The 25,394-nt window shown below is 36.9% G+C and overlaps 1 protein-coding gene across 1 annotated transcript in view; it reads right to left on the bottom strand.

Annotated features, from left to right (window-relative positions):
• Nucleotides 1–10,647, bottom strand: part of rttn (rotatin) — a 97,441-nt gene extending 86,794 nt beyond the window's left edge. The window contains exons 1-9 of the mRNA XM_067435475.1: nucleotides 10,514–10,647; nucleotides 8,977–9,164; nucleotides 8,527–8,722; nucleotides 8,224–8,301; nucleotides 5,765–5,855; nucleotides 5,566–5,680; nucleotides 4,626–4,773; nucleotides 3,815–3,980; nucleotides 20–204 (exon numbers count right to left, since the gene is read on the bottom strand). Of these exons, the coding sequence (XP_067291576.1) occupies nucleotides 20–204; nucleotides 3,815–3,980; nucleotides 4,626–4,773; nucleotides 5,566–5,680; nucleotides 5,765–5,855; nucleotides 8,224–8,301; nucleotides 8,527–8,722; nucleotides 8,977–9,164; nucleotides 10,514–10,544 (1,198 nt within the window). The 5' untranslated portion in view covers nucleotides 10,545–10,647. The remainder of the gene's footprint in view (nucleotides 1–19; nucleotides 205–3,814; nucleotides 3,981–4,625; nucleotides 4,774–5,565; nucleotides 5,681–5,764; nucleotides 5,856–8,223; nucleotides 8,302–8,526; nucleotides 8,723–8,976; nucleotides 9,165–10,513) is intronic.
• Between the last annotated feature and the right edge of the window lie 14,747 nt (nucleotides 10,648–25,394).

Here is a 25,394-nt window from a genome sequence, read left to right as displayed (position 1 = left end):
GGTTTAAAAGGACTCTCACCTGTCCTGATGAGAGGGAGCGCGTGCTCCATGGCTGCCACAGCGAATCTAGCCAGGCTCCATTGCTGCAGCTGCAGCTCCAGTGAGTCCTCTGCTTCCATCTCCGGGGGGAGCCCTGGGTGGGGCTGCGGGAGCGGAGACTGCTGGGCTGGCCTGGGGGGAGCCCCTCTTTGACTGCTGCTACCGCTGTACCACAAAAATCAAAAAGAATTCTTAATTGCAAACGACATGAATGGTTGTGAGCAAAAAAAATCTTTTTAATTTTTTTTTTAAAGATTTTAAGAAAGTGACAAATACTTGCGCTATATTCATTTCTCATCTTTTCTAACATAAACCTAAATGTAGTCATTAAAAGGCTATATTGCACACACACACGCTGTATATTTTAAGTCCACTTACAGTCAAAACAAACTTTTTTTTTTTTATTAGTGGGTGCAGGACAGTTCATTTATGGAAGTGAGGATAGCAAAATAAAGTAAACTGACATATTATACCCAAAAAAATCTTCATACAGTAAATTATCAGAAAACCAAAATTGTTCAGACACTTTAACCTGACCATGTTCTTCTGAAGTGTTTTTTTCTTTAATTGCTAGTGTGACACAGACTGAACACAATTAAGCATTAAGCATGGCTTGGTAATTGGTTGACCAAAATTTTTATTTAATTGTGTATAAAAATGTAATGGCTGACTGTTGATTTGTTGGTTGTAATCCATTACATACCTTTCTATCAAAGTTATCTGACATTATCAAGATGAATTAGTTCTTGTCATATTTTATTACCAGTTTCTAAACTATAGGAAATAAACTGTGATAACGTGAGAAAATGTTGAAGGTGTCTGAATAGATTTTGGTTTGACACATATACACACACACACACACACACACACACACACACACACACACACACACACACACACACACACACACACACACACACTTAGTCAGCTACCAATTGTGCAAGTTCTCCCACCTAAAAAGATGAGAGGCCTGTAATTTTCATCATAGGTACACTTCAACCATGAGAGGCAGAATGAGAAGGAAAAAAAACTTAGTGAATGACCTGCAGAAAGTGGGACTAAAGGCTGCCATCAGTAACACACTATGCCACCAGGGTTTCATATCCTGCAGTGCCAGACATGTCCCCCTGCTTAAGCCAGTACATATCTGGGCCTGTCTGAAGTTTGCTAGAGAGCATCTGGATGATCCAGAGGAGGATTGGGAGAATCTCATATAGTTAGATGAAACCAAAAAAGAATATTTTGGGAAAAACTCAACTTGTAGTGTTTGGAGGAGAAAGGATGCGGAGTTGCACCATACCTACTGTAAAGCATGGGGGTGAAAAAAATCATGCTTTGGGGCTGTTTTTCTGCAAAGGGACCAGGAAGACTGATCTGTGTAATAGAAGGAAATGGGGCCATGTATCATGAGATTTTGAGTAAAAAGCTCCTTCCATCAGCAAGGGCATTGAAGATGAAACGTGGCTGGGTCTTTCAGAATGACAATGATCCCAAACACACCGCCCGGGCAACAAAGGAGGGGCTTCGTAAGAAGCATTTCAAGGTCCTGGTGTCCTAGCCAGTCTTCATATCTTAACCCCATAGAAAATCTTTGGAGGGAGTTGAAAATCCACGTTGCCAAGCGACAGCCACAAAACATAACTGCTCAAGAGGAGATCTGCATGGAGGAATGGGTCAAACTACCAGTAACAGTGTGTAAAAACCTTGTGGTGACTCTGTCATTGCCAACAAAGGTTATAAACAAAGTATTGAGGTGAACTTTTGTTACTGACCATATACTTATTTTCCACCATAATTTGCAAATAAATTCTTTAAAAATCAGAAAGTGGATTTTCTAGATTTTTTTCTCATTTTGTCTCTCATAATTAAAGTGTACCTATGATGAAAATTAGAGGCCTCTCTCATCTTTTTAAGTGGGAGAACTTGCACAATAGGTGGCTGACTTTACTTTACTTACTTTGTTGCCCCAAATACTTTGTTGCCCCACTGTATGTATATGTATTTATAATATATAAAGTGGTTTGTCTGATTTGCTGCTCTAGAAATATTTCTAATTATTATCAAGGATGTAAACTGCACTGCATAATATTTTTGTGGAAAACAATGAAAATTGTTTGCATTAAATTTATTGATTTGTTTTTGTTGTTGTTTTTAATGTAAAGAATTGTAAAAGTAATGTAAAAGTCTCTTTTGATACATTTAATGCATTCTTGCAGAATAAAAGGTTTTCTTTAAGTTTTTTTTTTAATCTTACTGACCCCAAACAGATAAAGCTGCACTATGCAGGATTTTAAAAGGGGGAGAAAAAAAGGGGGGGAAAGTATAGACTCCACTAGAAGTGTGTGATGTTTGTGTCTACAGAGACACTGCCCTGTGCCTGTACTTTCTTATTTTCTTCTTGAATTCCTTTGCTCAGGACGCTGCAGCCTTTTGCCAGTGGGTGCGTGAGGGCAATTAAGGCTATCCCGTCTGGTTCGAGCCAATAGGTCTACTGTGGCACAAGTCATACAAAATTTTAATGATGGTCATGGGAGGAATGTGTCACAAAACACAGTACATCACACTGTGTATGGAGCTAAACAGCCGCAGACCAATCAGTGTCTATATGATGACCACTGTCCTAAAAAATGGCCACATTGGGCACGTGAGACAATGGTGGAACTGGACCTTGGAGAAGTGGAGGAAGGTCGCCTGGTCCGATGAGTCCCGTTTTCTTTTACATCATGTGGACAGTCTTGTATGTGTGCGCTGTTTACTTGTGGAAGTGATGGCACAAGGATGCCCTATGGGACAGTGACAAGGCTGGCGGAGGCAGTGTGATGCTCTGGTCAATGTTCTTAAATTTGTACTTAAATTTGACACGTGCCACCTACCTAAACATTTCTGTAGAGCAGACCAGATACACCCCTTCATGACAATTGTGCTCTCTGGTGGAAGTAGCCTCTCTCAGCAGGATAAAGCACCCTGCCATACTGCACATATTGTTAAGGAATGGTTTGAAGAACATGATGAATAGTCCAAGGTGTTGCCCTGGCCTCCAAATTCTATGGCTCTTAATCCAATTGAGCATCTGTGGGATATGTTGGACCAACAAGTCGGATCCGTGGCAGCTCCACCTCGCAACCTACAGGATTTGAAGGATCTTATGCCAACATCTTGGTGCCAGATACCACCGGACACCTTCAGAGTCCATGCCTCGGCGCTGTTTTGGCATCACGTAAAGAGCCAACAGCATATTAGGCAGGTATTCATAATGTTTTGGCTCATCGTTGTATATCATTTCAGGGGAGAGGGTTTTGCGCTTTTGGCGGAGTTCAGGCCATGAGAACAGGCCAAGTTTGAGTGTTGTGTTTACAAACAGTAACTGAAAATCCTGCAGAGTGCACCTTGCATGTCTCTAATTTAGTTTAGCACGACTATTTTCCACCCCACTCTAAACCGCTTGAAGTAAACAGGCTATTTTTGATTTCCATATGTAAGTGACCTCTGGAAAATGATTTTTTTTTAATTATAATTAATTACAATACATATTTAAAAACAGGATCATTCAAATTGCATCTCAAAAGAGTAATTTTAACCAATTCAATATTTTACAGCTTTTATTAAATAGAAAATTCCCTGACTTTTCCAGGCCTGAAAACACAATTTCTAGGTGTTCCATGACCATGGGAGAGAACTTTGTGTTATGAACATCATCTTTAACAGTTTTATTTAAAAAATGAACAAAGAAAATCTTATTTTATTTTAAAGATAGAGAACAAAGCTTAGTAAGCACCTAGAAGATGCAGCATCTCCATCCTGGCCATCCCCGCGTGCCCGCTGAACGGGACGGCCCACCACAGAAGGTCTTGGGGAACTTTCATCTGGAGAAGAAACTCCAGACCGTTGGGTACCCCTCACCTCATGAGGGTAGGAGATAGAGGAGTTCTGAGAAACAGGGTCTAAATGGGTGAAATAATAATACATTGATTCAGCATTTAGAAACTTCTCCAAGTTTAAAACCACATTTAGAAGAACTGGTGAACAACACAATTCTGTAAACAAATGTATACAAGGATACATTAAATTAACCAAAATGTCACTAAAGGGATTTATAACATTACAAAAGGTTTCTATTTCTTGACAGGTGTTTCTCGAGCACCAAATCATCATATTAGAATGATTTCTGAAGGATCATGTGACACTGAAGACTGGAGTAATGATGCTGAAAATTCAGCTTTGCATCACAGGAATAAATTACATTTTAGTAATTTAAAGAAAACAGTTTTTTAATGATCTTTATATATATTAAACCATGATCTTTTATATATTAAAAGCACAAGGGAAAGTTGATTCCTCAATTCATTACCCCTTTAATTGAGTACTAATGTAGAAGTTACTTCTTTTTTTTTTTTAATATTTCACACACAAAAAATCATGTAGATTTTTTTTTTTTAAATCTTTATTTACTTCACAGAATCATTTGTATATAACTGATTTTAATAGTTAATAAGCAAGCTTGTGTTAAAAAAAAGCATTAGATCAGCTCAGAAGAGTAAACCTCTAAAATTTACTCTTACATATTCATAATAGATGGTGTTGGGTACCTTGCTTGGCTGAGCAGAAGCTTGGATCTCTGTAGAAATGTAGGCGGCTCCTCAAGTTCCTACAAAGCTGTTCCAGACAGGCCAATGCCTGCAACGTCAGGTAACTGACATCACCATCAACATTCAGGCCGAGAAGTGACAGCAGACTCTAGAGGGGAAAACAGCAATATATGAAAACAGAAGTTGATGTAGTCTTGTAAACCTACTAGGACATGTATAGAACATTACAACAAAACAACTGATCCAAATGGTGCAAGTGTTTTAAAAGCAGTGATTCTACATTCAATTAGGCACTAAATAAAAGGCCACCACCTGATACTGACTTTTAAGCGGTGTAATTTGTACCAATTTAAAAATCTCTACCCCTCCAGATGTACCAAAGCAATGCCGGTGAATCAGGGTGATTCAATAAACCTAATTGAACTGATCACTCTGAGTCCGAATCAGTGCACTTTCAATTATTAAACAATTATACAAAAGATCAAGAGCATTAAGAACCAAAGAAAATGCTTGCAAAACAATTCAAAGCTTTATTCTAGCACACCAAAATTTTGAATAATGTTCATTGAGGGCACTGAGACTACATATCTCAGAAAGCTGATCTCAAACGCATCCATGCCAACACATTTTTGACAGAAATACAGCAATGCTTGTCACTTGGTTTTAAACGCTTGTACCAAAATGTCTAGTGTCAGCTTGCCAGCTAATCATCACGGTACAGTCCTAGACATAAGACACGATTTGCCACTGTCATTCCAATACTTTCCAGACTTGAACCTATTGTACAAGCAATCAGATTCCGTGGCTTTCAATTATAGAACGGAATGGGGATTACGGAGCCCGCGATATCGCCTTCATCACTGTCACTCAACACATGACGCTCCCATCAGGGGTTAAAACAACTGACAGATTGAAGACAAAAATTTAATTTAAATCTTACTTGAACTGTACTTGGCCTTTGCAGGAATATTTCAGCGGGGAAGTCTTGCATGATGACATCACGTAGCAGCTCACAGGTGGTTCGTACTAAGTTGTGGTTGCCACTTCTTAAAGAACTAAAGCAAGCAACAGGTCATTTGTTTCCTATATTAGATGGTAACAGTTGTAATTAGATTATAATAGGAAGAGGGTACCAGTACCTTTCATTTGATGACAATATATGTCGATCTGTTGTGTTCAAAGACAGCCATGGAAAAACAGAGAACTTCAAGCATCTAACAGAAGTACTGACTGCAGGGTAAAGAAATAGAAGAATATAAAGATCTTAAATAAGAAGCCCTGAGCGTAAAGACTTCAAACAAATGCCAAATTTCAACAATAAGAATGGTCCAGGGGCCATATCGTGAGTTTTGGGCTGCATTATGATGGAAGGGTTGCTAGCCCAATCAGGCTATCAGGTATGGTGCAGGTTTGGTAAAAACCTGTACGACATCCTTTCTCCAAAAAAGAAAATATTTAGAAGAACATTCAGGTCCAAACAACATTGGACTGCATTGACCCTTATTGTATGGACAAAAAGACCTATTTGCTAATACAATGAACATTTTTCAAAACATCTTCCTTTGTGTTGCACAGACGGAATAAATTTATACAGATTTGGAAATTACATAAGGGTGAGTAAATTATATTTTTGAGTGAAATGGGCCCTCTTTTGCGCATGGTCGAAGCACAATTTTGCTAGTTAAATGACGTAAAAACTGACGGCGAACAGATGGGCACAAGTGCATTTGCTATTTAAATGTGGTGCTGGAAGTGTAAATGATAACTGCGCCGGGTTGAAACTAGCAAAAAACACTTGCGCCTGGACTTTTTGCGCTGGATGTATGATAGCGCCCATTATGTCAGCTGATCATGTACTAGGGGTGTCCCCGACTAACGATCTACACATTCGAGAATAGTCGAATCTCTCTATGGTCGACTGATAGTCGAATCATCTATGTGTTTGTGAATGGATTGGGAGGGGCACGACACTAGTCAGCAGAAGTGTAAAACTATTTTTATTTTCCTTTACACACTGCACACAGCAACAACTTTTAATAAAGCGACCAAAAACTGCCTGCCAACTGACAGGCGAACTGACAATGGCTCTCTTATTTAGGTTTAAATGAAAGGTAATGTGATGGAACATTCGTAAAACGCTCTCATAACATTTTAAATACAGAACATCACATACAATACAAATACTTTTTTTTTTTTTTAAATAAACCTAAAAAAAATACCTACCTGAGAGGAAAAGAACACTGAACATTTACATGCACGTTCTTAAGCCGATTGTGCCTAAAGGGGGTCACACCGGACGCAAAGCTCAGCGCCGCATCTCAGGTAAGCTCACACCAGACGCGCACATTATATACGCGCAAGCTCAATTTTGAATCGACTTCTGACAGAAGAGCTGCGCGATAAGTGTATCTTGTAGCACATGGTGAAATCAGTATGTACATTGACAAATTGAAGGAAATAATATAAATTTTATACAAAACCTTGAAATGGCGCTATGTTGCACGGCAGGATTTTGAACAACTTCCTGAGTCGCCGCGGACAGGCGCCGAATGCCACCTCTGTACAGGTGCTGCGCAGTGCTGAGCTTTGCGTCCCTTCGCGCCCTTAAAGGGGGTCGCACAGCAGACACGAAGCGCAGCGCTGCGCCACGTCTTTAAAATATTGAGCACCCCCATATTGCCAAAATGGTATGAGCCTGGTTTCATAACACTTGCAAAGATTTGACCGTGAGATTGGTGGTCGAATCCGGCTCCGCATAACGATGCATCGAATCTTCGACTATACGGGGTCACCCCTATCATATACATGCGTTTTTTTATACCTGGTTCTTAAATAAAAATAAAAAGTTAAAATACACAAATATGACAGAAATGTTGTATAGCTAGATAACAGATTAGGTTTTGACAAAATATCTAATAATTTGTCAGTTTTACAGGCATCAGTTAGAATGCCTGAAAAAATGAACTGAATTGCTGAATTGCTGTAACTTGTTTTTTTTTTTGAAGAAGAAGAAAAACAAGCAAAGAATGCTTTCAAAAGGTTGAGGCCAATAAGGTTTTTTAAAGAAATTAGTGGTTTTCTTCTTCTTCAGCAAGGATGTGTTAACTTGATCCAAAGTGACATTTTACACTGTTACATTCTGTTCTTGTCAAAGAATCCTGAAAAATCATTCAAAGAGTGGCTGCTAAAAATTCAGCCTTTCTAATAGAAAATGACATTTTAACGTATATTCAAATAGAATACTATTATTTCAAATGACGTTTTAATGTTTTACAGTATTTGAAATCAAATAAATGCAGCCTTGGTGAGATTTAGAGACTTTAAAAACATTAAAAATCTTACTATCCCCAAACTTCTGAACAGTAGTGTATATTCAATTAAAATACAAATAATATACACATAAATCTTTTTGACAGACATAAAGATGTATTGCTCAAAATTTCTAGAACATGCATGCAAATCTGTACTACTGGTCCAACCTTGCCAGAACAAAGAAATGACCTGTCAAGTCCTGACAATTCTACAGTGAGTTTAATGAGTTTAAGTTCTCCCTGAAAGTTAGTTAAACAAAAAGTAATTTGATGTTGATGTCACCTACATGATACTCTGGGGGTGGGAGCATCTGTCTGCTTGGGTTTACCGCACTGGAAATATCCCCTTGCCGACGAGTCCTCTTCTGAGAACACAAAAGCAGCTGTAGTTGAAAAGCAAATCCGAAACCAGCACTTCAATGCTCTCCTCTGCCTCGAGTCAGACAGTCTACTCATGTTCATTCCGAAGCTGCTGTCAGACAGCTATTCAAAAGGACCATGTGGCAACCTTGACATTGGTTATAATGACATCGATATCTACAGTAATCTGCAGAACAGACGGATATAAAATCAATGTAATGTTGTTATACCTGTCTGTAGCGAGGGAACAGAGTGCGGCTCGTAGGAGGTGGTGGGTGGACAACTAGGCAGGGCCTCTGGGAGGTGGAAGAGCTGATCGAAGATGTCGTCTACGACTGTTCGGAGGCGAACATCCACATTAGGCGAGAGCTGTGTTAGGAATTCGACAGCCCCTACCTCCCGTAGCATTTGGGCTCCGGTTGGGTGCTTTGACAGGGCAGGGAAACCAAAATTAGATGCTACTCAAAACATGCCATCTAGTAGAATCATCTGCCTGGTTCTTTGTGCGAATACTGACATGCACTTTATTTCCTCCCGATCTGATTGGTAATGAATAGTCACAGTGCCACTCCGCTAGGCCCATTAAAAGATCAATTCCCGTCATTGAGAACATTTTGCTAAATGCAGCCTGATAATATAGACACTCGAGTCATTTTTCATACATTCTGAACATTATCTACCTTGGACAGCATGCTGATCAATTCCAGAACTTCATCCTGCATTGGAACTTCTGCAAAATTAAACCATTCCAGAAGGAATACAAACAGCATCTTTTCCTGGACAAGATCAGGAACAGCGATGAGATCATGATCCAGTTTGCTTCTGATATTTTTAAGAGCTCGAACTCTGATTTCCACTAAGGAGTGTCCTAATGGAGAAAATAAATAATGATGTATTAACCTCCTAATGAAAACGAAGTCTCATGAATTTAGTATTTTTCGTGTCATTGCATTGTTTAGAGCACATAAGAAACAAATGTATTATTGTATTCATATGTTATGCCATGTCCTCGTAAGTGGACACCGGGACTCGTTTGTTTAAAAAAAAAAAAAATGACATGAAACAATAGGATTTTTTTCCCATTCAATCATTTTCAGTTTTTTGTTTGTTTTTTGTTTAAAGATGATTCTCAACTATGAAAGACATCTTGGATTTAATTGATATACCATTTTACTTACGTGGGTAAAAATGGTTTTCCCCATTCAAAAAAATTATACACTGTATCTAATTTGCATATGTATGTGTTCTTGAAGCAACAAATTCATGTCATGAAAAAATAAGTGTAATAATGTGAGTAATAGTTGGCAACATTTTCATAATAATATCTAATATTTGATAGGAACATTGATATGTAATTTATTTCCCTATTGCCTTTTTGTGTCTCCCAAAAATGTCCCGGTGTCCTCTATTGAGGACATGTATGAAATCAATGGCCTGTTTTGTAACAGAAAGTCATATTTTGATTACAGACCCCATACCATTTTCATGAGATGTTGATTTATAACAAACAATTCGAAAATTTGTCAGATTTAAATAATTACAAAATACTATATTTCCATAAGAGTGCAACATTTTATCATTCAGTCAGTTTTAAAGACAAAGAAGATTTTCTCCTGGTGAAACCTTAAAACTAATTATATATCTGATAAGCCATTAATGCGTTCTTTACAAGACATCCAGACTTAAATATGTCAGAGAAATTCTCTAAAATATAATGTCCTCGTACGAGGACAATGGCACCCAGGAGGTTAGTACTGTATAATGCAATGCAACAATTATGCAAAGCATCGATGTAGCAATCTCAGTAGATGTATTTTCATAATGCCACAAACACAAAGACTGCAAATCAAACATAGATCAACAGCTCAAGGTTACAGAAAAGTGCTGTTGGATGTTACTGTCTGTGATAAACTGAAAGACAAAAAAAAAAAAAGTTTGACAGATTATTTGCGAGCTCATAACAATGCTATCAAAATGCACGCGCAACATCACATTAGCCTTTATGACTTCAACAAACTAAAGCATGGCGTTCTTGCAATATATAACAATATTAACACGATGGTAACGTTAACTATGCACCCGTTTAACGTTACCTTATACCAACTAACGTAACTGATCAAAACACAATAGCTTCACTTGTTTAGCTTATCAAGCTACTTCAAAAGCAGCTGTTTGTAACTTCCTAAAGTCGTCTGTCTCTCGCACTGAGCGTCTTACCGATCTTCCTTATGAGAGATGATAACTCCATAGTTTATCTCACAGGTGGAAAACAAAACACTACATTTACTGTGAACAACGGCGGTTTTTGGTTGAACGTCACATCCTCGTCATCACCGCTGGCAGCAGCGCGGGTGTGTTTTCAACTAGCGCGCCACTGTCAGGCACTTCCGGTATATGTCAGATATATCAGAGATGCTGTGCTGTGCAGAGATTGTATGTTCAAACTTCACAACAGCTTGAATCACAATGTGTTTTGCAAAATAAATAAGCAAGTCAATAATTGTATTCTGTATAGAAATAAAATATGAATGTCCCCTTATGAAAACTTGTAAAGCTTCTGTAAAAATGTTTGCCATAATACCATGCTCTAGCTTACTGTTTTATTTTTTCTTCGGTTGCAGAAGTTATAGATGACTAAATAATCTTCTTTTAACATAAGTTGTATGTATCCTTACCAGCTTTTAATATATAATCTATTTAATACATATAATGATGTATTAATAGCCTACATAGAGGCCTGTAATAATAGCCATATAAAAATCTATATTCAGTAAAAGAAGGTGGTTAACCTGTAGGAAGTCAAGCTAAATATTGTATGAGCTATACTGTCTATTCATTTTTATGCAGATTGCAGTGTTTGCAAGCTTGTTATTAAAACTCAAAGGAATATTTGTGTTCCACAGAAGAAAAAGTCTAAGAAGCTTTGAATGGCATGAGTGAGTAAATTCATTAAATAAACTATCCCTTTAAAACCAGCTACTTTTCATGATACATGTTTAGTTTATGTTAGCAATAAGCATTGGATTTGTGCCTTTCATGCAATTAGAAAGTCGTAATATGCCAAATATGAGCATGTTGATCTATAGCTACAATGAGAAGGATATTTTAAGGGCTATATACCGACAAGGTATATTTTATTGATTTCTGGCATTTGGTGGCATTTGTACTGTGACTCTTTTCACCAGCTAGAAATGTCACTGTTTATTACAACACTGATACCTTTATCAACTGTTTACACAAAACAAAATTGTATTTAATACAGTGAGATGAACACAATGATCAGTTTTATTTTCCAAACATTATCAGTGTAGCTACTAAACATTATTGAGGCATCATTGCACATTCACCCAACTTTCTTGCTAGCAAATTCATATTTTACCAAACATTAGAATTAGTGTATTATATAGGCCTAGTGTGCAAAGAAACTAAAGCTGTAGGCTATGATTTTGCCGGTCATATTTACACTATATTGCCAAATGTTTTGGGACGCCTGCTTGTACATGCACTTTAATGGCATCCTATTCTTAATCCCATCCCCAAACGGTTCCCACAAAGTTGGGAGCATGAAATTGTCCACAATGTCTTGGTATGCTCAAGCATTAAGAGTTCTTTTGACTGGAACTAAGGGGCCATCCCCTGAAAGAAGAAAAGAAAAAAAAGAAGAAAAAAAGAAAGAAAAAAGCATAATCCCCCTCCATCAAACTTTACACTTGGCACAATGCAGTCAGGCAAGTACAGTTCTCCTGGCAACTGTCAAACCCAGACTTGTCCATCGCATTGACAGAGAAGTGTGATTAGTCATTCCAGAGAACACCTCTCCACTGCTCTAGAGTCCAGTGGAGGTGGGCATCCTGAAGCCCTGGGGACTGGGACCTGGTTGGCTGGGGCCTTCAGGGTGAGGCCTCCCAAGGTCTGGAGCCTTGGGAGGCCATGGCGGGTCTGGAGCCTTGGGACTGGCTGGAGGCTTGGCTCTGGCTGGGGGCTTGGCCAGGGCTGCCTATATGAATAAAATATATAAAAATATATGAATAAATATATTTTTGTCAGGTTAAATATTGATAGTTGGTCACTCAAACCCCTTTATCTAAACTTCTCTACTTAACCGCCGGACTTGCACATCCGCCATGTTTTTAGTTTTTTAATGCTTTTTATCCGCGTTTGTAGTTCTTATCGAATCCCCGTCCACCTCGCAGTGGGTTGTGGGCAATATCAGCCGTTGGAGTGCCCATCGATTCATACTTCGAATTCGGAAATAGTAAACCATCCGGGTATCTTTGGAATACTCTTTTCAACATACAATGATTTGGGACATACTAATTCTATTTTCAAATACTATTTAGTATGAATAGCAGGCGAATTGGGACGCAGGGTGAAACAAAGGAACATGTGACTAACACAACACCAGGAAACACAGGGAAAAAAACACAACAGACAGACTAGACATGTGACAACTGCATCTGATGCTTTCATTTCACTTGGTGATCTAAGGCTTGGATGCAGCTGCTCGGCCATGAAAACCCATTCCATGAAGCTCTCTATGCACTGTTCTTGAGCTAATCTGATGGACACATGAAGTTTGGAGGTCTGTATTGACTCAGCATGCGTTGACCCCGCTCTGTGATTTTATGTGGCCTACTACTTGGTGGCTGAGTTGCTGTTGTTCCCATTTGCTTCCACTTGTTATAATACCATTAACAGTTGACCATAGAACATTTTGTAGTGAGGAAATGGACTTGGACGACTGGACTTATTAAACAGGTGTCAATCTATGACGGTTCCACACTGGAATTCTCTGAACTCCTGAGAGCGACCGATTCTTTCACAAATGTTTGTAGAGGAGCAGTCTGCATGCCTAGGTGCTTGATTTTATACGTGGCCATGGGACAACTGAATTCAATGATTTGGAGGGGTGTCCCAATACTTATGGCAATATGTGTATTTGGAGAAACACTTTATTTTGATGGTCCCTTATCAACATTCTTTTGACAGGTAACTTTGCAACTACAGGTCAAACACTCTCATTAGAGTATTAGTATAGACTATAAGTAATCTGCTAAATATTTATTGTGATTGTCCTCCAACCGACATTCTACTAAGTAACTTTTTCAATTTGCCAACTTATTCTAACCCTACCCGTCTCTACTAATGAGAGTTAGTAATGAGAGTTAGCAGACATGTAGGTGCGACTTTACTTATAGTCAACAGAATGTGTTAAAGGGATCATCAAAATAAAGTGAAACCTTATTGGGTGACTAACATTTTCACACTCTGGATGGTGACATATGATAACACAGTGAGATCCTCAAAAGTGATAATTAAAAGACTTCAAGATTTTGATAGATAGCGCTGCAGGCACATTTTTACTAAAAAATGGTCCTATAATATAACAGGTGACAGAGGACAATGGTGTGTTTTATCTGATATAAAAAGCTGTGAATTTAGTAATAGATGGGCAGCACATTTATATATATATATATATATATATATATATATATATATATATATATATATATATATATATATATATATATATACAAATAAAAGACATCAGTTTGCCATGACAGGCAGAGCATAATGTATCTTAATCTAAGTAGATTTAAAACAGGCTAAAGTTATACCAGAAAATTAAAACGTTTATACATTGGGGTTAAAACTCTTTCTTGTTCGTCGCTTGGATTTACATCACAACAGGGAAGAAAAGACTTGTCTATCACTGATTCCGTTTCATGCTAAGTTTAAAAAAGAAAAATACCAAATAGAAGCTTAAACTTTTGAGCCATTGTACTGTACTGTTAATTTATTTAAATGACCTCAGTTTCCATAAGCAATACAATCTTTGCAGCCCCTTCTTACACAAGACATCAGTATTTGCAGAAAACGACAATTTACAATCCAACATGGTACCCAAATTTGTACTGTTTAACACTCTGGATCCCTGCTCCATTAGTATTTATTTGTTTATCATCAATTGATTTCTTCCTCAATCTATAATCAATGGTCATCTCTTTAGTTTTCAGAACATTAAGTTTTAAAAAATCATTCTGACACCCAACCTTAAAATCCTCAAACTCCGGACCATGCATAGAATCCTCCTCACTCAATAAGCAAGGAGGATTCTATGTTAAGCCCAAAACCCATGACTCATTAAAGGGATAGTTCACCCAAAAATTAAAATGTGATGTTTATCTGCTTACCCCCAGTGCATGATGTAGGTGTCTTTGTTTCTTCAGTAGAACACAAATTAAGATTTTAATAACAATGTGGCAAGGGGGGCGTGGTTCAGCGAGGTCTGCAGCGGGAGAGAGAGCCGCGGGACGAGCGGTAAGTGAGTGGGTTGGACGCAGATTAATAACACCTGTATCTTGTTCCAGTAATGGGCGTGGAGAGGGGATAAAAAGCCAGTGGAACCGGAGACCGATGAGAGAGAGAGACGGACGGTTGATGCCCGAGCTACAGACCCTGAGATACCGGAAGCCGGAAGTGCCGACCCGGAAGTGATTATTGTAGTTTGAGTTGAGAGAAACTATACACTACTGAGTGTGATTTTGACAGTAAAAGAGAATAAATAAAACGAGCATCAACCGTCCAGCCGACCCCCGTGTCCTCTTCCTTCCTCACAATACGAACTTTGTTCCAAACAACCATTACAGTCTGCCAGTCATAATGCATGTGAATGGGTAACAACTGAGAGTAAAAAACAAAAACATGCTTAGACAACATGCACAAAAACCCTGCTGCTCGTGACGACACATTGATGTCTTAAGACATGAACTGATCAGTTTCTGTGAGAAATCGAACAGTATTTATGTTAAAAGAAATTATCTCATATCCAGGCAAATCTCATCTAGTGTTCCCATCCGTCATTACTTTAGTCTGGTAAGGTCAAAATGACGTGATCATAGATATATTTATTATGTAGATATAGTTATATATTTATATGATATATTTATTTATTTATGTACATATATTTATATATATTTATTATGTAGATCGGCCTCATTCAGTTGATCCGCGCAGGCACTATTGAGGAAATATATATATATATATATATATATATATATATATATATATATATATATATATATATATATATATATATATATATATATATATATACAAACAGACGCAAGTAGTAGCGGATTGGAACATAAGATGAGATTCATCTGGATATGAGGTAAAAAAAAATGACATAAATACTCTTCGGTACTGGTTCGTGTCTTAAGACATCAATGTGTGGCCACGGGCAGCAGGGTTTTTGTGCATGTTGTCTAAGCATGTTTTTTTGTCTGAACAAAAGATGTGTAGGCCTACAAATAAATAATGTATAATAAACACTGCAATATTCCATGGAAAAAATATATATAATTGTACAGTTTTATTTCTTGACTTTAACAAAGCAAAATGAAGAATTGACCAGATACATCCTGCTCACGGTCATGTGGAAAACCTAAAGTGTTTCAAAATAACCAAATAAGAAAATCAGTTTCTACCTGGTCCTTGCGATATCAAATGTGTTTGGGTCATGTTCCATATTGGACTCTTAGTGCGGAATATTCATGATGAGTCCGGGCAGGAGCATGGGTGCAAGCCAGGGCGATAGATTTGGTTCATCAGCCAAGCACTTTATCTCAGTGGGTGTAGACGCAGAGCGATCCTCTCCGTAATCACAGGTTCGCATATCAGAAAGAGACAGCCATGCGGAAAATAAAACAGGAAAATCAGTCCAAAGGTCTCCAGGTCAGGGATGTGCTGAGAGTCATATCAACCGGTCAGACCACTCAGGGAGGACACCACAGCACTGTGGTGTTTTAGACAAATAGAGTGATTTGGACAGTAAGTCTTCGGTATACTAGAGGAGGTTATGAATCATCCCGAACCCAGGACACATTCATCTGAAGGTGCAGTCTGTTTCCTCAGGCTGGAATGCTTTGAATGACTGATCTCAGATCCAGGCTGATTACCAGCAGGGTCTATCACAGTAAGCACATGGTGAACATTTAGGTGTTTATGCCATATTTCATCCGCCACATACAGGCCTTTGGTTCTGATATAAAGACGAATGGAAGAGGGGGGAAACTCTTCCAATGCTATCCAGAACACCTGTCAATTAAATCAACTGAAAAGGGTATATAATTAATCTTTTGTGGATGGTAGGCTCTTTAGACTGTAGAAAGTGTTGTACGGTTTATGTGCTGTTACTGATTCAAGATTATTAATAAAGCAACACACAAGACATCAGTTTCAGATAATAAAGGACAATACAGAAAATGTTTGTCAATGACAATATAATAACAAGCATGACATAACAAATAATTGATTTATTTAGGTTAATATGGATAAAACATTAATGTGTATGTTTTATAGATCTTATATTGAGTCGTTTTTATCCTTTTCATTGTTGTGCTGGTTCAGCTCTCTGAATGTTAAAAATAAAAACCATATTGAGAGGATGGTAAATCAGGGAAGCAAGATAACAGGGAGGAAGCAGATGACTGTGGCTCAGTTATACCATAGACAGGCTTTGGGTAAAGCCGAGAACATTTTGTTCGATGATTCTCATCCTTTGTATTCTGAGTTTCATCTTCTCCCGTCTGGTATCCGGTATAGAACTCCGCTTAATAAGACAAATCGGTTTAAAAATTCATTTGTCCCCTCAGCTGTAAAGTTTTTAATTTCTAATTAAATGTATTAATTGTGCATTTTTTCTGCTATTTTCGTGTGTGTGTGTGTGACAGTGTTTTTATGTGTATGCTGGACCAAATTGCCTTTGGGAAATGAATAAAGACTGAACTGAACTGAACTGAACATGCAATAAACCAATCAGAGTCTCATCTCCCGTTCCTTTTAAAAGCCAGTTGCGCTCGCACCATAGCGCATTCGCTATTTACATGGCGGAATTTGCAAGCGGAAAGACTGAACATTTCTCCAGAAAGGAATCCTTTTATTTTTTTATATTTAAAAATGTTTGTGTGCTGCTGCTGTGCAGGCAAAAGAACAGTACGTCTGAAACTCTAGGCAAAAAGTCTCCGGATGACCTGACGCTGATAGGTCACATCACGGGTGAAAAACAGCAAAAGCCACAACTGTTTCCCGCTCTTCTCTGATGACGTGTGCGCTGGCGCTATAACCCCTCCCTTAGCAACCTGTCAATCACATGAGATCGCAGCAATAGCCAACAACAATGATCCAACAATCCAATTCCTCAAATTCCTGATGGACAAAATAAATTCCCGCCCTATACAATTATTTTTTTTTTTTTTCATTTCTTTACTAGGATATACATAACAAAAGAGAAAAAGACCCCCACAAAAGATCACAAGATCAGTTGCATGCCAACTTTAAACCCATAAAACAGAAATTATTGTATATGGTTATTATGTATTTATTTCGATATATGCAATTTGTGTTATTGTCAGATTTTGATGAGGATGACGACAATGTGAGGTGTAGATGATCTTTAACAGCATAATATTTTTTATTAAACAAAACAGAAGAAATACAACCAATGTGTAGCACTTTAACACAAACAACAACACTAGACAATGAACTGACTGAACTATGCATAATATACACACAACATAATGAACCGAAAGGAAACAGGTGTCAGATAATCAATGAACCATTGAACAATCATAACAACCAATGAACACAAGCTAACAGACAGAAAGACAGGAAATAATGCGATACAAACTATAAGTCCATGAAAATGAACCCAAAAACATGAACAGATGGAACAGTTTTTATGTGCGCATGAATTTATGAAACAGCTTCATCTCAGTTACTTCCCCACAACACTTTTTGTTTCATTTTCATCCCATCAAATGTCTCAAACAGTCAAACTAAAATCAAACTGCCTAATGATGCTTTATAAGTCCATCTGGGAAGTATATTTATTTACGAGTTTGGAAGTCGTAATTACGAATTCAGGTTCAAGTAACTTTGGTCAAAGCATGATGGTGATATCTTTTCAACAAAGAATTCAACAAGTTTTTTTCTCTCTACTTCAAAAAAAAAAAATGAATAAAGAATATGATTCAGGTGTGTTTTTGCTTTTTACATTTTTGTTGTAAATTGAATCGATATATATTCTTTCTTAGAATCCTATCATATTTTGAAATTAAATAAATATAAACATTTTGACACCCCCAACTTGGAAATTCTAGGCTTAAAGGTCCCGTTCTTTGCGTGTTTTCGAAGCTTTGATTATGTTTACAGTGTGCAATATAACATGAGTTCATGTTTCGCGTGTAAAAACACACAGTATTTTTCACACAATTTACTTATCTGTACAGCGCTGTTTCCTCTGTCCTAAAAACGGCCTGATGATTTCCTTGTTCTATGAAGTCCCTCCTTCAGAAACACGTAACGAGTTCTGATTGGGCCAGCGCTTCCCGTGTTGTGATTGGACAGCAGCTTAGCGCACTTTGTCCAGAAAGGTCCCACCTCTTACCATAACGGGGCGATGCAAGCGCTGAATGCGCGCTCTTCTCCACGTGGGAGAGCAACAAGTCCACGCCCCCTATTTTGCGTGTTCTTGTGGGCGGAGGGTTAGTCAACGAACGGTTCTAGTGACGTCATTCATGCCAGGAAGTGCAGGGGTGTAGTCCAAACCGGCCGTTTATAATTTTACACATATTATTTATGCTCCAACAGCAACATTTTAACTCAAGTTTGAAAGATGGAATCGCGAAGAAAAGGACCTTTAAAAGTTCAGTCGCTCACTTGTAGCTATGACTTTGTGAAAGTATACAATATAGCTACAATATAGCTACTGTATGTCATAGCTAGCTATGTTAAAACATTTGCGAATAAAGCACCGTTTCCATCCTGCGAGACGACAAGAACAAAATTGTTACTTCCTGATAAACTGGTGTAAATATCACTAAAAAAAAATTAAGTATAGAAGCCACTGTGGATCTCTTCATATAGTAATAAACAACGCAGTAAACGGTCATGTTGGCTAATATCTCATACTATCTTGTACTTATTTTGAATAAGTAATTACTTCACAACTGCTAAAAAAGCATGTTCTATAGTATGAGTGTGTGTAGCATGAAACTAACAGGAACAGGTTTAGTTTGGTCACCATTATGGTGATCAGTGTTTCCTTTAGTTAGTGTTTTTTGTTAGCCTAGAAATCTAGACGCAACCTAGCGGCAGCAAATCTAATCTGCCTGCGAGTGTCGTCTAGCAACTCTCAATACAGTTCTGAGCTGTAAACGCCAAACTCTGGTCGGGCCAATCACGAGTCGGTGGGTGGGGCTTAACATAATGACGGCAGAGTTGCACTTGCATGCTTCAAGTAAACACAGAAACTGTCGAACAGCTTTGACGGCGACTCTGGAAGACTTGGAGTTAAGCTTTTCTCTGAGAAAAGAACAAAGAACGGCACTTAAGTCATTCTTAAGAAGGGAAGATGTGTTGTGAGTTTTGCCGACCGGATGCGGTGAAAGTTTAATCTTTCAACTAGCTCTGCTTCACCTTCGTTGCTCTGGTTGGTTGTAGCGCTATCCATTGCGTGCACGCCATGCAGAGGGAGTTTGAAAGACAACCGTTTATCCCGCCCCTCGGATTTCCAGACCAAACATATTGATGTGGGACTGGCTTGTCAGGCTAGTTTTCTGTTACAGTGTAAACAAAACACATAATTGTTCAAATCTAAATAAGCCATAAACAAACTTTATCATGAAGAGAAATGTTTGACTAAACTCATAACTTAATAAAAATAATAATAAAGAATATTCACCTACAATACTTTCTTGCCACATATAAGACGTTCTAAAAAAATTGAGACCTTTATATATGAGTCTCAACAATGGTGACATTCTTAATGCTGCAATGCATGATGGGAGACATTATTTTTATACTGTGGTGGCAGTATTTAAGTTTAGATAGGTAAGGTCTCAAAAAGGGGGGTGACAGTTAAAGGGTTAAGTCAAACACATGAATGGGAAAAAGTGTAATGCCCAATACTGTGATTAAGCCCCGCCTTCTAAATGAAAGAGCCAATCGTTGATTAGTAAAGTCATTGTGTCACTGCTGCTGCCGTTAGAAGCTACAGTTGTTATAGCTATGGCATTAGCTGGTCAAGGCTGAAAAATGCATTTCTTGTCATGATGAGCATTTAGAAAGAGACAGCTGCTGCCAGATTTCATTGGTGATGATTTTAAAAATGAAATTTAATCGTAAGCTTGGCAAATAGTTGTGTGGAATTTGATGTTTCCACGTTCAAAGAGATAGGAGCGGCACTTGCATGCCCAAGAGGCGTTTCAAAGATGGCCGCCGAGTGAAATGACTTGTCTTAAAGGGACTCTGATCCCATCATATGAATGTTGATTAAGGGGAGAAATAAAGCTAAAAAAGATTCTAAAAGGCTGACAGTGCAGGCCAAAGTGATGTAACAGATTAATTTCACAACCAGACCATAATTATTGTAAGGATGTTAATTACAAGAGTTCATTCCCAAAAATCCCAACACAATCCACAACATGAACAGTCCAACATGAACAGTGCTTTTGAGTTCTTCAAAGCACATTAACATCTAAATGAGCCAAAAAGAAAAGACTCCCTTTAAAGACAATAGGCAAACCATGTTTTACAAGCTAATGTAGGCTAAATATCGATGCCGTTTTTTTTTTGGCGCATGGTAATTGCATTCCGCTTGAGTTGTACTAGCTGACTCATTACATTCTGTGCGGCTCCAGCTGTTTCAGGTGTAATTAATGCAAACTCTCTCAGACCCTTTAAGGACTCTCCATGTGGAGCGAGCAGAGGTTTTGAAGGACTAGCTCACGGATCGCCTTTCCTGCATGCTAATGCATCCGGAGCATTCACTTGTTGACTTGAAAGGAAAGAAAGCCATACGCTAAAGAGGTAAACATGATCAATCCAATAAATGACCCCGGACCGCAGAGCAAGAGCCAAGTAATCTCAGACAACAAAAACCCAAGTGGTCCCACTGGTACCATCACTGTCTGACATGTCTGTAATACACGTCTTCCGCTCCACTGCAAGTGTTGAAGATATTAGGGTGGGCACCGAGGGACCTCTGACAACCACCCCCCTAGCGAAAACAGTCAAGCTGAAGGACTAAATCAATGTGAGAGATGCCGCAGACATATTGAGCAAATCATTTCTGGCTCATGCAGCTTTCATACAAAATAGGAAAAATCATATGAGATATGACAAATGATAATCTCCTGCGTTTGAAAAACATAGAAAGCGTGCAATGTACATAAAAAGCTGTTTGTTTGTTTGTTTTTCATGTAAAGATCCAGATTTGGCTTCTAAAACCCCTTTATAAGCATGACTGTGCTCTTTTAACAAAACCTCCTCTCTGGATATAATGTGGTTCAGCTTGATAAGCCTTAATAGGGGCATGTAATTAGACTCTTTGCAGAGGCTGTCTCTGCACAAAGAGCTCCGGCAGGTTCACCACAGCATTTTATTAACTTGACAGGTTAACTTAAAGGGAGGGGAAAAAACAGCCTCTCAGAGTGTAGGGCTCAAATTAGCCCAACAGCAGTAAACACAATTACCCACTTTAAAACAATACTGACACTAATTAGGCCACCGATGAATTACTTAAAGTTCATGCTTTATCTCTAATAATGCATGCAGCACTTAGAAAAACAGATAGCTATCTGACAAAATATACATAAATATGATAAAAAAAAAGATATCTATATAATAAGATATATAATCTAAATGTGTCTTTATCATTGTTTATCTTTTTTTAAACCCACCCTCAGAACATAGACTGCTGTGGAAAAAAAATGTGTTTTGTGAATAAATCAATTAAAAAGATTTTTCCATTTTTCGATAAAAAACAAAACAAAACTCAAGTTGTTATATATATATATATATATATATATATATATATATATATATATATATATATATATATACATATATATATATATATACACATATATATATATATATATATATATATATATATATATATATATATATATATATATATATATATATATATATATATATATATATATATATATATATATATATATATATATATATATATATATATATATATATATATATATATATATCTTTTTTTTCTTTAATCACCTAATGATGGACAGGCATCAATTTACAAAACACAACAATGGTGACACAAATAATAATACAAAAGATAAATGATGAATTTTACAAAATATACCAACAACAAAAACTGTTAAAAGTGAACCAAACATAAGTTCAGCAGCACGGATAAAACCAGCAAGAATCAAGAAACCCAGCATAATCTATTCATGCCACACTGCATGATGGGTAACATTATAGTATGGTACATTAATGCACTGTAGAAATACAGTATGATATTCCAAGAGTGCAGTTAGATAAAAGAGAAGTCCTATTGTGGAATTACTGTGAAAGTCATGCAACTAACCTGCAATGCTGTATTTTCACACTAACATTTTTAACAGTCTAGTTCACAGAAGAATAATCACATATTCTTATGAAAATTAAAATCTGATCACTTGCAAATCATATGACAAATGGTGTCATTAACACTATTAGCACTCACTGATTAAATGAATCAATGAGGCTGTAAGTGTAACATAAAAAAACTTTTTTTTTTTTTTACAAAAAAATCTTTGTTTGTTTATTTTACCTGGATAATTTGAGTAGCTAACTTAACTTGTATTTGTAGCAAAAACATGTTGTATAACTATTATTGCACTTTTTATCCTATATCAAATAATCAAGTCTTTGTAGACATGTCCAAAAAACTATTCAAATTACATTTCCTTATAATATTTACTGCTTCATTTGGCTGATGCAATGAACCCTTTTTACATGAAAACATATTTTTCCATATTGCAACATAAATCTAGCAATTGTTCTTTTATATGTCATATTTTAGAGGGTCATTTTATAACAGCATGTCTTGCTTTTGAGTTATTAATATAACTGATTGTGTTCATCAGAAAGAAGAAAGTCATACACTATGGCTTGAGGATGAGTAAATTATGGGGCAATTTTCATTTTAAAATTAACTACACAAATTAGATGAGCTCAAAATACTTAGAAGCCTGATGCAAATAGTTACCTCGATTATTTTGACTAAAACCAATGCGATATGTTTTTTTTTTTTTTTTTTTTTTACAATGCTGATAATTCATGTGATCTGGGAGCGAATTATTCGGGAAATTCGGGAGGATTCATGGTAACTTTTATATATATATATATATATATATATATATATATATATATATATATATATATATATATATATATATATATATATATATATATATATATAATGTATCGTGTTGCAAGATGATGTCACATCCAAAGATAAGTTGCATCAGTTGCTTTATATTGTGAAATATCCATCTAACAATTATGAATTTGAAATAAGATCTTTATGCTGAAATAATGCAAATTTATTTTGACTAACTTAAAATCAGACAAATTACAGTACAATATAATGTGATGTAAAGAAAAAGACAAAATCTCTCTCTTTATACATCACACATAGGCAGTATACTGTGTGTGTGTGGGCATGTTTTTGTGACATATGAGGACACAAATGGCATGGGTATGACATCGGTATTACAAGGAGAGGGTGAAATATGAGGACATTGGCACTTTTCAAAATGCTTATAAATCATACAGGATGAGGTTTTTTTAGAAAGTAAAAATGCAGAATATTTCCTGTGATGGGTAGGTTTAGGGGCAGGGGCAGTGTAAGGGGGTAGAAAATATAAAATATAATATAGAATTACGGTAAGTGTACAGTATTACAGTATAGTAAACAATGTCTGAGTACATGCCTCTTCTGTTCTACAACATGGTTGTTATCACAGTATTTAGCTGTACCTTTTGATCCACCTCAGCCATAAGGCAATGCTTGAGAACATTGTCCACAATAGTGGTCCTTACTTCATCAGAAACATGTCTACAATCTTGGCCTCTTCTACCTCTTCAAATCTTTTGCCTCCGTACCCTTCCACTGCACATTCTTCCTCCTCCTCCTCTTCTTCTTGTTCCCGGCTGTTGACCTTGTTTGTTTCTTTTTCTTCCATTATAATAAAATGTCACTCTGCTTTGTCATCCGTCTTTATGCTTGCCAAATGAAGGTTCATGAGATGCATCTCTGAACTATTTTAGACAACTGGTTGATTATTGTTTGATCTAGTCCTTTACATTTTCCTTTATTACTGAAATTAAAAATTCTCCTCTGCAATTCATCAATTCAGGACACTGCCACACACACAAAAAAGTCTAATAGCAATAGATACAAAATACACAACACATTATGACAACTGCAAACATCTGTATGCAGATGTTTTGAAACAGATGTTTTGAGGGGTAAGTTCTATTCAATGAGAACCAGTTTAATACACTTTGATAAACATGACATAAAAGCAATGATAATGGTATGCATGACAGTGTATAGCATTTTTTTTGTTGAGAAAAACTGTAATAATACATGGTCCAAGATCACAAAATAACAGAACACAAATCACTATTATGGTGACTTCAAAACAATTATTAACAATATAATTTCTAGTGGCATGTTTAAAGCCAATTTTATGGAAAATGAATTCATTTCACTGTAAATTTCTGACAACAGTAATTTATTGTAAAATAAAACTTAAAAATAAAATAAAAATAAAACTCTTCAATACCGAAAATGCCTGCAATTGTTTTTACAGTGTGCATATTTACCTACAGCCTAATAAACAATCTGCTGCATTATCCTATTAAGTGTCAAATTTGTCAAAGTCATATTATTATGGTATGGATTGATGCACAACAAATGTGAATTCACCGATAGATAGATAGATAGATAGATAGATAGATAGATAGATAGATAGATAGATAGATAGATAGATAGATGAAACACATTTACCACACTAATTTCATGACATGCAACAAAAAACTCATGTGACTTTGCCTAAACATAACTCTCTGCAATCATTATCAGATGTTGGTTCTAACATTTTTAATGAACTGTTACCATTGTTGGGGAGTAACTAGTTACATATAATCAGATTACATAATTTAATTACAAAATAAATGTAACTGTAATCCATATGAGAAAAAAGTGATTAAATATACTTATGAA

Source organism: Pseudorasbora parva, chromosome 24 (genome assembly GCF_024679245.1).
Source record: "Pseudorasbora parva isolate DD20220531a chromosome 24, ASM2467924v1, whole genome shotgun sequence".
Lineage (NCBI taxonomy): Eukaryota > Metazoa > Chordata > Actinopteri > Cypriniformes > Gobionidae > Pseudorasbora > Pseudorasbora parva.
The sequence above is the reverse complement of the archived record's forward strand: the minus strand, read 5'-3'. Positions and strand labels throughout refer to the sequence as shown.